Source organism: Trachurus japonicus, chromosome 4, assembly GCF_045865225.1.
Source record: "Trachurus japonicus isolate A0001 chromosome 4, Traja_1.0".
In the NCBI taxonomy this organism is placed as follows: Eukaryota; Metazoa; Chordata; class Actinopteri; order Carangiformes; family Carangidae; genus Trachurus; species Trachurus japonicus.
In genome coordinates, this window is record NC_140910.1 from 26,450,535 (window position 1) to 26,462,709 (window position 12,175).

Genomic DNA, 12,175 nt, shown 5'->3' on the forward strand with positions numbered 1-12,175 from the left:
AAAACAGGTGAACTGTGGCAGCCCAGCCAGGACTGGGCCTGAGCAGGTTGAACAGTGACTGAGGAGTCTTGTTGAGACAGGTGACCAAGAACCAGATGGTGACTCAGAGATGCTCTGTGGACTGTGGAGATGGGAGAAACTTCCAGAAGAAGAAACATCACTGCAGCTCTTTACTGATCTGAACTCAGACTGTGACACACAACTCTGAGAAAAGCTGAGATCGAACTGTTCGTCATCTGGTTTCCTCCACACATAGGATTGACAGTCTTTCCGAAAGTTTCTCACTTCCTGATTGCTCAGTTTGGTCGTATGTTCATCTCTGCAGTGACATCTGTCATCCTGTGCCATTTTGTTATATGCATTCATTTTCAATTTGTGGGTTGAGATTAAAAACATTCAGTGTTGTTCTCAGTTTGGCAGTCAGGGACTCATGTGATTAACTTTTAACACCCCATTAACATGAGGTGTAACCCCTATAGAACATCACATTTTGACACTTTCTATTAAAGGTCACATACTTTGCACTTCCCTGGTGGTTTCCTTGAAGTGTTGATCCATAAAAAGAAGTTGTAAGAACTAAACATCATCTAATCTACACATTTGCATCTCCTCTCTCAGCTTGACTCTGGAGCTCTAGTAACAGCAGGTCAGTGCCAGCCAATCAGGGGAAAGGTTAAGAGCCTACTCTCTTCTGATTGGCTGATTGTTTTCTGAATGATGGAATACAAATAGAAGAGCATATTTCAGGTGAAAGACTCGGAGAAACCAAATCTTGTAATATTAGATGGTGGGGTCCAGGTGGGCGGGGCTTCATGACTGTTTTGTTGTGACATCCCAAAGTGACAGGAAGTCCTGACAGATGGTTTTAAGGCTCAGTTTCTGAATACAGGCTGTGTGCATTTCTCTGTGGACCTACCATATAATCAAAACAGGTGTGGAAATATCACTTTACATAATGCAAGATATCTGTTCCGACAGAAAAATGGAAATTAGAATATGACATTTAAATTTATGTTACTGGTGTTTTAGAATGACAACAATACTAATCTGACTCTTAATGCTTTGGTTTATGGTTTATATGCAGATGACAAGTGAAAGTAGTTCTCTCAGTTAGGGGGAAATTACAAAGGTATAAAGAAAAGGATAAAAATAAAATGTAAATACAGTAACTGTGCTTAGATAAAAGGAAAAGTAGGTATTTTTGATATAATATAAATATGGATAGGATGGGATATGTAAATAGGATTTTCTTTAGATTGCACTGTTGATCTACCGATTTAATTAAAGTTAATTTAGACAAATTCATTGTTGGTTAGTAAGTCCAGAAAAGCAGCAGTTGAATCCATCTATTAACAGCTTCTACCCCAAAGCCATCACAGTACTGAAGGCAAACATGAACTGATAGCCTATGGCTTTATACATATCTCTTATTTACAGTATTTACTTTTTATATTTTTATACATATACTCCCATATTTTACCCTGCTAGGCATCAATGCACTTGCACTGTCACTTTATCCATACGCATACTGATCAAATTGACTGTTGAATAACTGAATGTCGGCACTGATTGCTTTACTGTTTTTGTCTGTCTTGTTTCTATGTGTGGTTGCACTTTAAGGTTTATCTTTTAATCTTGTTGTGCTGTTGTGCAATGACAAATAAAGTCTGATTCTGATCCTAACTCTTAACATTTGCCCCACTGTTCAGGTTGCCCCGCCCAGCAGAGCAGTCAGGACTGCAGGAACCCCTTCGACACGTTCCAGGGCTGCATGCGTCTCCTGACTCTGGACGACCAAACTGTGGACCTGATTAAAGTACAACAAAGGCTGCTGGGAAACTACAGCCACCTGCAGATCGATATGTGCGGTATCATCGACAGGTAAGTCTCCAAAATTATTAAACTATAAGAATTAATTTTCCTTACTGCTGTTACCAGGAGCCCCATATTCCCACATACTGTACAGCACGTACTTGTCATGACACCCGTCCGCTTTCATTTCTTTCCTTGACTGTGCCTGAACTTGTTGAATTCTCATGCCGAGTTCCTCTGCTTTTTGCATTATTTGGGTTCAAAGTGGTTTTCGCAGTCATTTCAGGATTTATGAAAACAGTGCGAGGAATAAATACTCAGTTTGTGATTTATTTGCATTTCACTCTCGCTCTGGAGCACACATTCATATTCTAAATGCATTGCCCACAGAGTGTTTCTCCTTTCACCATGCTCAATAAAATACACAGATGGAAATTTTAATTTCATTAGTTGCTGTCTTAGTCAGACGAGGACTCCAGAGCAGAGATAGAGACAGGAGACAGTCGATGTGCCGAAGTGACCTCAACACAAAAACACTGTCGTTAACAAGGCTAATTAATTAGACTTGGCATTTGTCACTCCCTGACTCTGAAACAGCAGACAACCAGACAATCAGGATTTAAGTCTGGTCTGGTGATATTATCAGCAGATTCCATTAAAAACAACAATAAATTGATCGTGTGGAATAAGTTATTCCTCCAGAAACTTTCACAAACACGTCAATGAGACACCTACTGTAGAAAATGCCACAGTATGAAGAGTACTGTATACTCCCCTGGGCCATTACTCCTTATGTTAGACATGTCACACAGCTGTTGTTAGAAATAGATATCTATATTGTTGGTTTTGGCTTTTTAGAGTAATAAAAACATATAATATCATCTGTGTTATCCTGTACCAGAGCTGTTAGAAGGAGACAAAACCAGTATGTGGTAGATTTAACCTAACAAACTGATTAAATTGATAATAGAAAAGTGAGACATGGAGATTCATGATCATTATGATGTGATGTCTCGTATGGTTTCCCATTTCAGAGTGAAAGCCCTTATGGACTAGTTGCATATGCACCTCTGCATGTTTATATATAGATAAGTTATTATATTTACACAAAGGGGTCGGTATCAGAATGTGTGTTTTGCCTGATGTGATTGCCAGATAAAGTAATAGTATAGTATAGAATAAGAGACATTGGTGGATTATTTTTTATATATACAGTAGATTATTTCTGTGTGTGTGGTGAGCTGGCAGCAGCGAACAACGACTCGGAGAACAGGTGTTGGTGTTTGTGTTACTACAAAATTTGACGCTTATACTGCAAATGTCCAACACATCAGCTCAGATATTGGTCTTGATTTTTTTTAATGACTAATATCTGTGTTGAGCTGGATAAATAAATCGGTTGATGCACATTTGCTTGATTTGACATTTTTGTTCTACAGCTCTCAGATGGACATGTATAAAGATTTAAAACACATTCACAACCAAAGCTCTGCAAGTGTTGAGGTGTTGGAAAGGTATAAAATACTGCTCTCGTTAACTGTCACCTTACAGCAAGATGAAAGGGAAAAAGAGAGAAACCTGTGATGTATGTGACAACCTGCTGACTGAGATGTTTTACTTCTGTACAAGTTCTGGAGGAGGACAACTTAAATGTATTATAATCCTCACTCTTCCCTCCGTGCAGAGTTATATAAATTTCCAAATCTGAACCATCTCTCAGGGGGGGCTAAATCACTTGTTTATAACACAGAATGAAAAGATCAAATTGAAAGAAATCCCTCCCTGAGGCTCAGGAGCCAGCCTTTGAAACCAAGGATTGGAAATAGAGCAACAGTGGCCATTTATTAATATGAAACTCCCATTCTCAGCGTCTTAAAGCAGCAGCTACACCTAACTGCGTTCCTGAGGAGAGGCTGAAAGACTTGCTGCGTGTGCAGCTAAGTGGATTAATTAGCGGCGAGGGGGAAATGTATTTCATCTCCTTACTCATTTCAGGTGATTATCGAAGCCAGAAATGGGAAGTGGGTTCTTACCAAGTTTTCCTGAAGAGAGCAGACTTTAGGTGGAGCACCCCAGGGCTCAGCTGCTGTTTACAGTAAGAGGCTTGCTATGCTCTTCAGGTCCTCTCACCACTTAATATATCTTTACTGAAACTAAAAGATCATTGAAGGTCATTCCTTCCTTTATAATGATGTTGAGTAGGAAAAAATACTAGTTTAAACTGACATCAAGTTAAAACGAGCGCATAAATACAAGTAATAATTTTAGAATCACTTAAACAGATACAGACAGAAGTTAAAGAGTCACAGATCAAGAAAGTCGTTCCAAAGACTTCATTTTCAAGTGTTTTGTAGTGAGCTCCATTTCTTTTAAACTCAGTCATTAGTCTGGCTGTAATCTGGTCCAGTGGTTTAAACCAAGAGTTTTTCAGTCAGGGCTTTGTTGTTGCAAACCACAACTTTTGGACACAGAGGAACAACCAACCTTTTCATGCAAAGATGAGTCATAGGAGTGTTATAGTAACTTGCAAGTGAAGCATTTCTGCACAAGATTTCACCATCATCCTATAAATCTGATATAGACTGAGATCTAAATTGAGGCTGAAGAAGAAATAACTGCCTTATCTGTGAACGATGCATCATGTTTTTTTTTTTCATTTTAGCAGCTGCCCCAGCACTGACCTCTCCACCCAGCCTCATTAGGCCTGTGTCATCTGCAGAGATGCCAATCATTGTATTTATTCCCATAGTTATCTCTATATAGGATACAGGGACTATAACAGACAGTAAACACCCCGAGGGGGGCAGACGTTGGATGACAACCTCCTCTGGGATACAGCACCATTAGCCCTGTCTGCCTGGAGCCTACAGGTGAAATAAGTCACGGGTGGAAGTGATTCATTTTTCCTTCAATGAGTGTTTGGGTTTTCCCACTGTCCCAAGGATGAGCATTTCCAAAACATTTACCCACCCTAGTGTTTTGTATACTTTAGTTTGGATTCATATTTTGATCCCTGAATGTTCTATGAAGCACATCAAAGAGGATCCAAAGGACAAGAAATATGTAGACATAACATAGACCTGAAGTCTGACATTGGAGAGTCGGACATTGTTCTATAATCACACCAGCACTTTGTTTGAAGCCTAATGACACCTTTAGGACACTTGTGCTTTCCAGAACTCACCACCCCCTCCTACCGATGTCTCTCTTATGTGTGTGTGTGTGTGTCGTCGCAGAGAGACAGATGAAGCTGTCAGGAGCCAGTAGTTCTGACCTCTTTACTTCTGTCAGGTTCCCGACAACTTAATAATACACCTTGTCAAAACACACACACACACACACACACACTCTCTCAGATAAAAAAAAACATGCGGGTCACTGAGAGGTCCACTCCTCTTGTTGTGTCTCACTGTCTGTGTCTCTGTCTGTCTGACAGCACTGACGTCATGACATGTCGCTCTGTGTGATCGGTGGCTCACATCTTAGCCCTCACACACCTGTATCGCTCCCAGACTCTCCCTGTCTGACTGTGTGTGTGTGTGCTAGGGCCCGACCGATTTATCGGCGAGCCGATTAAATCGGCCGATTATAGGCCGTTTGAGACTAATCGGTAATCGGCCAAAACTCGCCGATTGTTGCCGATATTTTCAGGAATAAAATGCAGGGAATAAAACTTGGTTTTACTCTGAAAAGATTCCCCCGCACCGGCGCCGACCTCATGACAAACTCCATCCACTACCACCTCAGTCACAGCACACAGCAGAGTGACTGATCTGTCTCAAAACCAGTGTTGCCACTGGCTTTCTGTTTCCCTTTTTTTTTTTTTTTTTTACCGCGGTCGGGTTGTGAATTAATTAATTAATGCTCGTCTCCGGCCGTGTTGGGTCCGAGATTCAACAAGCCGGTCGGGGTCGGGTTTTACCGTTATATACCGGCATTTATCACCAATAAACACAGTAGATGAGGGTGAGTGACTGAGCTGAGGCTGTGTGACGGGTGGGGGGGTCCGCGGTGTGGAGCGGTGCGGGACTCTGACTGCAGCGGGGACCAGCGTTGCCAGGTGGGAAATGTAGGATTATCGTACCAGAGGCATAAAATTATCGTATTTTGAGGGAAATTATCGTACACCTTTTATAACCAAAATAACAAGCCTATTGATCCACTATAGTCAAATATGCTGATGCACTATAGTCACTCTAGTGAATAATAGCATTCTATGGTCACTCGGCTTTGTAACGTCAGTAGCCTACAACGTCAGTACCCCCAGTCCTGACCAGTTTTTTTTACAGTCGTCATGATGATGATGATTTTGTGGTCATCTAACTTGTCGGGAAATAAAATGAGAAAAATAAAATGTTTGGTCATCCAATCCTCAAGAGCAAATAGACCTAATTATTATCACACAGTTTATTTTAATGGTGGTAGATCTTTAGCTCTCCTGAAGCCACACATTAAAAAGAACCAATTTGATCCTTAACAGCGGCTGGCAGGCGCACGCGCACGCACACACACACACACACACACACACACACACGGACGGACGGATGGACGAACGAAATTTCAGAGTCATGATCAATATGACATGATGTCGAATAAACGTGCGGCGGTTTCGGACAAAAAAACAACAACAACTCAGTGTGCAAGGGCCTTACTGTCTCCTTCAGGGGCTCTCATTTTCCCTGCTTTCTTCTGTTTTGAATTTCGCTTGCTTGACTTCTGGACCCGACCTCGACCTGAACGTCTCATGGGGCGGGCGCAGCTGACCATTCAGCCAATCATGCTTGTTTTTCTGAGACAAACGCATGAACGTCACTCGTGATTGGCTGGAAACTTGTCACATGGGAACAGATGCCTTCAGGGTTCACAAAAAACATCTGGCAGATACTTGCAGCAGGCTGATTACAACCACACATTCACGAAATGGTCAAATTATTGTACATTTGGCCCTTTTTGGGATTATTGATCGTACATCGTACAGAGGGCCAAATTATCGTACAAATACGATAATTATCGTACACCTGGCAACACTGGCGGGGACTATCATGTCTCTGCTCCGTGACACTGCTGTGAGACTGACCGCCGGTGAGCGCTGTGACACGGTGCCGGGCACGGCAGCAACCGCTGATCGCTTTTGATTGAAAAGAGAGAGAGAGAGAGAGAGACGCCGTGCCGTGTAAAAAAAACAACAACAAAAAAGTATCATGTGTCATGACTTCCTGTATTTGGCCCTTCAAAATAAAAGCCCATATTGATTTTGACTTCATTTTGACAAGACAGGGCTTCAAATGTTTGTTTTTTTTCATGCAACCAATCGACCAATGAAATTTTAGTCGGCTAATGATTTTTTGTTCGACCAGGCAGCCCTAATTTATATATTATATAATATATATTATTATAGTAATACAATTTTAAAACTTCATAATAATCGGCATCGGCCCCAAAAAATCCATATCGGTCGGGCCCTAGTGTGTGCGTGTGATATGGCTGTGTATCCATTAGCAGGAGCAGGGCTGTGTGAAAGGATAAAAATACACACCTCTCCTCTCGCCCCCTCGCTCACTGCAGTTATTTGAAGTCTTTGTGGGACATCCTGGTCCACCTGGTCCAGTAATAGTGTGCGTATCGGGGGGGAGGAGCTGTGTCGTGTTGGTTTAGCCAGAGGCTGTAATAGAAACCGGTGGAGATTGAATGTGAGCCCTGTGATCCAGGCTGCGTTATAGGACACTGTCACACCGCGCTAGAAACTTTTAGATAAGAAACTAAAGTCTCTTTTCTCAGCTCATCCTGGAGTCTTGTGATCTGAGCTCTGCTGCAGCACACTGTCACGTTGCATTGCCATTTGTTAGTCAAGCTTAAGAAGTTCCTGCCCCTGAGATGTGCAGAGGACAAAATGGGAACTTTTTAGCCCTGGAAAGATTTATAAGAGATTTTGGCAATACAGGCTACAGTCTATCGCAGGCTTGTGTTTCTGAGCGTTTCTGTTATTTTCCCTGTATGTGGCAGCAGGCCGCTGAAAGCAAACTGGATATTGAGACGATGACAGAAAACTCCTCCAACACTGCTGGAAAGAGTTGCCTACTGTGGCTGCAGATGGCTGTTGCCAAGTAAAGTTGTGCCCCCCCCCTCGCCCCTAACTTTTGCAGTCGGCAGTGGGAGGGAGGACAAAGTGGATTTTGAGAAAACCCGGCAAAGTGGGTGCATGCAAAGCATTTGTCTACTCGCTTTTCTTGTCTGCCCCTTCAATGAAGATAAAGTGGTGAGTGAACAAGAAATGTTCTCTGGCCATTCATCCTGGAGCTCGCTAGAAGAAAAAGTCTGCTGGAAAACTGCGGGTTGGTCGTGTGCTGGACCTGCAGCTCATTTATCTGTGTCTGTATTCAAATTAAAGCAGAGGTGGGAGTGGCCTGCTTCAGAAGAGGGTGTGGCTTCTACAGGAAGTTTTTGTTTCGATTAGTTTTTCTTTTCTGTTTTTGCACATCAAATTACAAATTAATATTTGATCCCAGGATGATACAGTATATTGATGCTAACAATGCCGAGGTTTTTAAAGTATCTAATTATACTATTGCTATATAAATGGTTCCTATACAGTACATACTGAGCTTCCCATCTCCTTTTCTCTCTGCATACTAAATGACTTTGGAATGGGGCTTTTTTTCAATGGAAAGAAATAAACACATCTGGTTTTAAAGGGGAACTATGCCAATCTGATGCTTTGTCAGTGTTTTGCTAACCCTCCTCCCTCCCCTTCCTGGCCATGTGCATTTGTTTTCAATGAAGCTGACGAGAAGGCAATCCATGGAGCAGTGGATAACCTTATATATCATGTTTGTTTTATGATATATATATAATATATATATATATATATATTATCTGTCATAAACAAGAGATTGTGAATTATGGGGCTTGTTTTTGTTGCGGTGCCACCGAGACAAGATCAGGGACACTGGGGTCGGAGGCACTAATCTTGTAAGGGTGGTTTTCAGCTGAGATACGCTAGGTAGAAGGCAGAGAGCCTTCATTCTCCCTTTAACAAGTAACTTAACCACCACAATTACTCCAAAGCTGTTAGTAAAGGTAAAAATCTTGCATACTTCCCCTTTAAGCCTTATTGTGATGTAGCAGTCTCAAACATAGAGGCAAGCCTCAGTGACGGCACCCACAGGTTTCTGTGGAGCACTTTTGGGAAACTCATGGGCATGATTCATCCTAACTGCTGACTAATCCAAAAAAGTTAGTGAAATTTAAAAGAGTGGAAAAATTCACAGCTGTGCAGTTGTTGTGAAGAAGCCTCAAGTGGCGAAGAACTGCTGTTCATTTCTCAGCCCTGGATGTTGGGGCATGGTCTCAACATGATACACTTCAGAGCAGTTATTGTTGCAGGTGTTATATTTAGACCTTGATATTGAACGGTGTATATATGAATGCCTACCTAAACAGTGAAACACATGGTGGGACTGAAAATAGATCTTGACTAAAATACAACAGGACAAGACTGGGATGTGGGAGAACAGAGGAAATGAAGAGAAGAAGAGTTTTGTTTATTAAGTCACCTTAGCAATAAGAAGCCAGTTCTCCTTTTATACTGAGTGACACACTGTGATTCCTCTAGCAACAGGCCCCTGACCTCATTTCACTGGTTCAACGTCCAAACAGAGTCAATATCCAGTCACTGCCACCGTCTCACTGCTGCTCACCTCAGCAACCCCCACGCCCCCCCCCCAAACTGGCCCTCTGTTTCACCTCCTCATTCCCACCCTCTCCCTCCTGTCATCCTGCACCACTGATGCTTCCTAATTCCTCAGTGCTGCAGACTTTTGGGTACCTTAGCTGTGCCTGGCCATGATTGCATGTCTACCTACTTAAGTAGTTACAATGGTGAATATTAGGCATAAGTTGAGGGGTTAGGGTTCAACAGACATAGAAGACCTGCTGTTAAGTTCAGCTTTTGCCTGATGAACCTGTAACTCTATACATCTTCACACTGTTGTGTATCTGACTACTGTGTCTGTGAGAATCGTATGTATTGTTGGTTGCAGCAACATTTTTTGCACGTTTTTGCTAATGCACTCTGAACTTTCACCACTGCCTATTTTGTATTTGTTGGTGTTGAGGTATGATCTGTGGGGTGGTTTTATGCAATGGTGTTGAAGAGAAAATCCAACAAAGTATAAGTATATTGCAATTCAACAAGCTGTCCACAAAATTATTATTATTTTGAAGATATTAGTTAGTTAAAGCAGAAGTAAGTGGTCCGGTCGTTTTCGCTAATGCTGCGTTCCAGGCAGGCTTTTGAAATCGTAAATTACAGCTTCAAGTCACAACTTACGACTTTGTAGCGTTTCAGGCAACCCACTTGTGTTTTTCCGACCTGCTTTACCGGTGAAAGTCACTATAACGGCCACTCGTAACTTCCGACCGGTGAACTCGTACCAGATCGAACTGGTACCACTTCACGGTCGGAAAAATACGAGTTTCCTTGAACGCACCATAACAGTCCTCGTCCCTACGTCGCCACATTCACGGCGTTCCTTGGCTGCACACACAGCCCTGCATGCCGTTCTCTCTCCTCATTGGATAAAAAACTGTAGGATACGATAAATGTTTTCTCTTCGGCTCAGAGCAGAGCAGAGTGACTGACAGACCCGTGTTTCAGACCAAACACTCTATGTAAGTGATTGCTGTCGGAAGATATAACTATTTAAGACTTATATTAACACAAATATATCACTTACTTCTGCTTTAATGTAGTGATAGGACAAGATAAGCTCCTGATAAGACAGATTTTTTAATTATTATGTTTTCAAAATTTAATTTGTTTTTTACAATAAGATTTCTTTGTTTTATTTCAGATATGTATTTCTTAGTCCTGTTCAAAATAAAGTTGATTTTGATAATAGTAATGATAAGAATAAGTCAGCCCAAGGGAGGGGAAAGGACACTCTTGTGCAATTGTCTGTGTCATGTTGGAGAAATTGCAAACCCTAATAGGCAGTTTAAAAAAGAAAAAGTCTAGACAAACATGCATAGGGTGTGTGCGAGTCATGCAGCTAATTTTCATATCTGATAGTCGCCCAATGAGTTATGCAGCGTCTTCACACAACACTTCACTTTTTATCACATTATTATTCTAAATGATTCCAAGTTCATTTCTTATTTATAACCAACACTGTAGCTTATTAGTGTTGGCTATAATGTATAAGATTAAAGGAAATAAACTTGAACCCAAGCTGCAGTGATATAATGGAAAAATTGGCCTACAGTAATTAACATAGGTATTCGTGTTGAGACTGTCCCTCTCTCTGGGATTGTATAGGGAAAAAAAGAAAAAAAAACTTATATTTTTGTTTTACTCTACATGGAAATATGTGAACTAGAATTGATTGATGTAAAAAAAATAAAAAAAATAAAAGTCTGCTGCAATGGTGCAATTATGTGCAACTATATATAAAAAAGTTCCCCCTCTATTAGTGTCACTGTTTGTGTAAAGCTCCTGTGTGTCATATGTTCTCCCTATGCTACTGCAAACTCAAATTAGCTTATTAGTTTTCAACTACAGTTGATTTAATTGCACTTGGTCCCAGCTTAATATACAATAAATTAAATAGTCTTGCAGCTGACTAAATGTTATAGGCTCCCAACCGCAAATGACCTCCCCTCACCTCTACTAGTAACATCCTGTGGGGAACACAGGATGAACGGCTGCTGCATGTTAAAGAAAAGACTCTGCATCTTGATAAAATATCTTTTCTATGGCATGAACACATGAAAATAAATAATACAACAAGACTTTTGTTCTTTCACAGACAGCTTGGGCGAGAGTTCAAGAGCTTTGTCTCTAGATGATGCAATGTTAGTTAACAATGCTAACAAAAGGGATGCTTCAAACCAGCTACTTCACAGAACATGGCTCTTTGTTTCTCTTGACATGTAAATAAAAGCTTTGTGAAATCTTCGTAAAAGACTGAAACTTCTCTCTTGTTGTCTTAAGACGGCTTTTATTCGCCTCCCTCCCCCACACCTGCATATCACAACAGTCAGGTGCGCTGAAGGCCTGTTCCCATTCCCTTTCATGGTGACATCCTTGAGAAACTTCTTAGAACTTTTGACAGACAATGCACTTCTGTGTCTCTTTGTCTCCGTATGTCTCTATCTGTCTCCCAGGTGTTCCCCCAGTCACTGCGAGCACGGAGGTAGATGCACCCAGTCGTGGAGCACGTTCCACTGTAACTGCTCCAACAGCGGCTACAGAGGAGCCACCTGCCACAGCTGTAAGTGACATGACCCGTTGTAAGATATATACACAGTATTTATTTTATTAGTTTGTTCATTTATGTTCAGCCACTTAAGCTTAATAAGCAGT

The 12,175-nt window shown here is 41.4% G+C and overlaps 1 protein-coding gene across 2 annotated transcripts in view; it reads left to right on the top strand.

Annotated features, from left to right (window-relative positions):
* LOC146989066 (contactin-associated protein-like 4) overlaps window positions 1-12,175 on the top strand; it is a 115,481-nt gene that overhangs the window by 61,523 nt on the left and 41,783 nt on the right. For both annotated transcript variants that reach the window (XM_085775002.1, XM_085775004.1), the window contains exons 10-11: window positions 1,710-1,881; window positions 11,977-12,083. In XM_085775002.1, coding sequence (XP_085631128.1) covers window positions 1,710-1,881; window positions 11,977-12,083 — 279 coding nt within the window. The remainder of the gene's footprint in view (window positions 1-1,709; window positions 1,882-11,976; window positions 12,084-12,175) is intronic.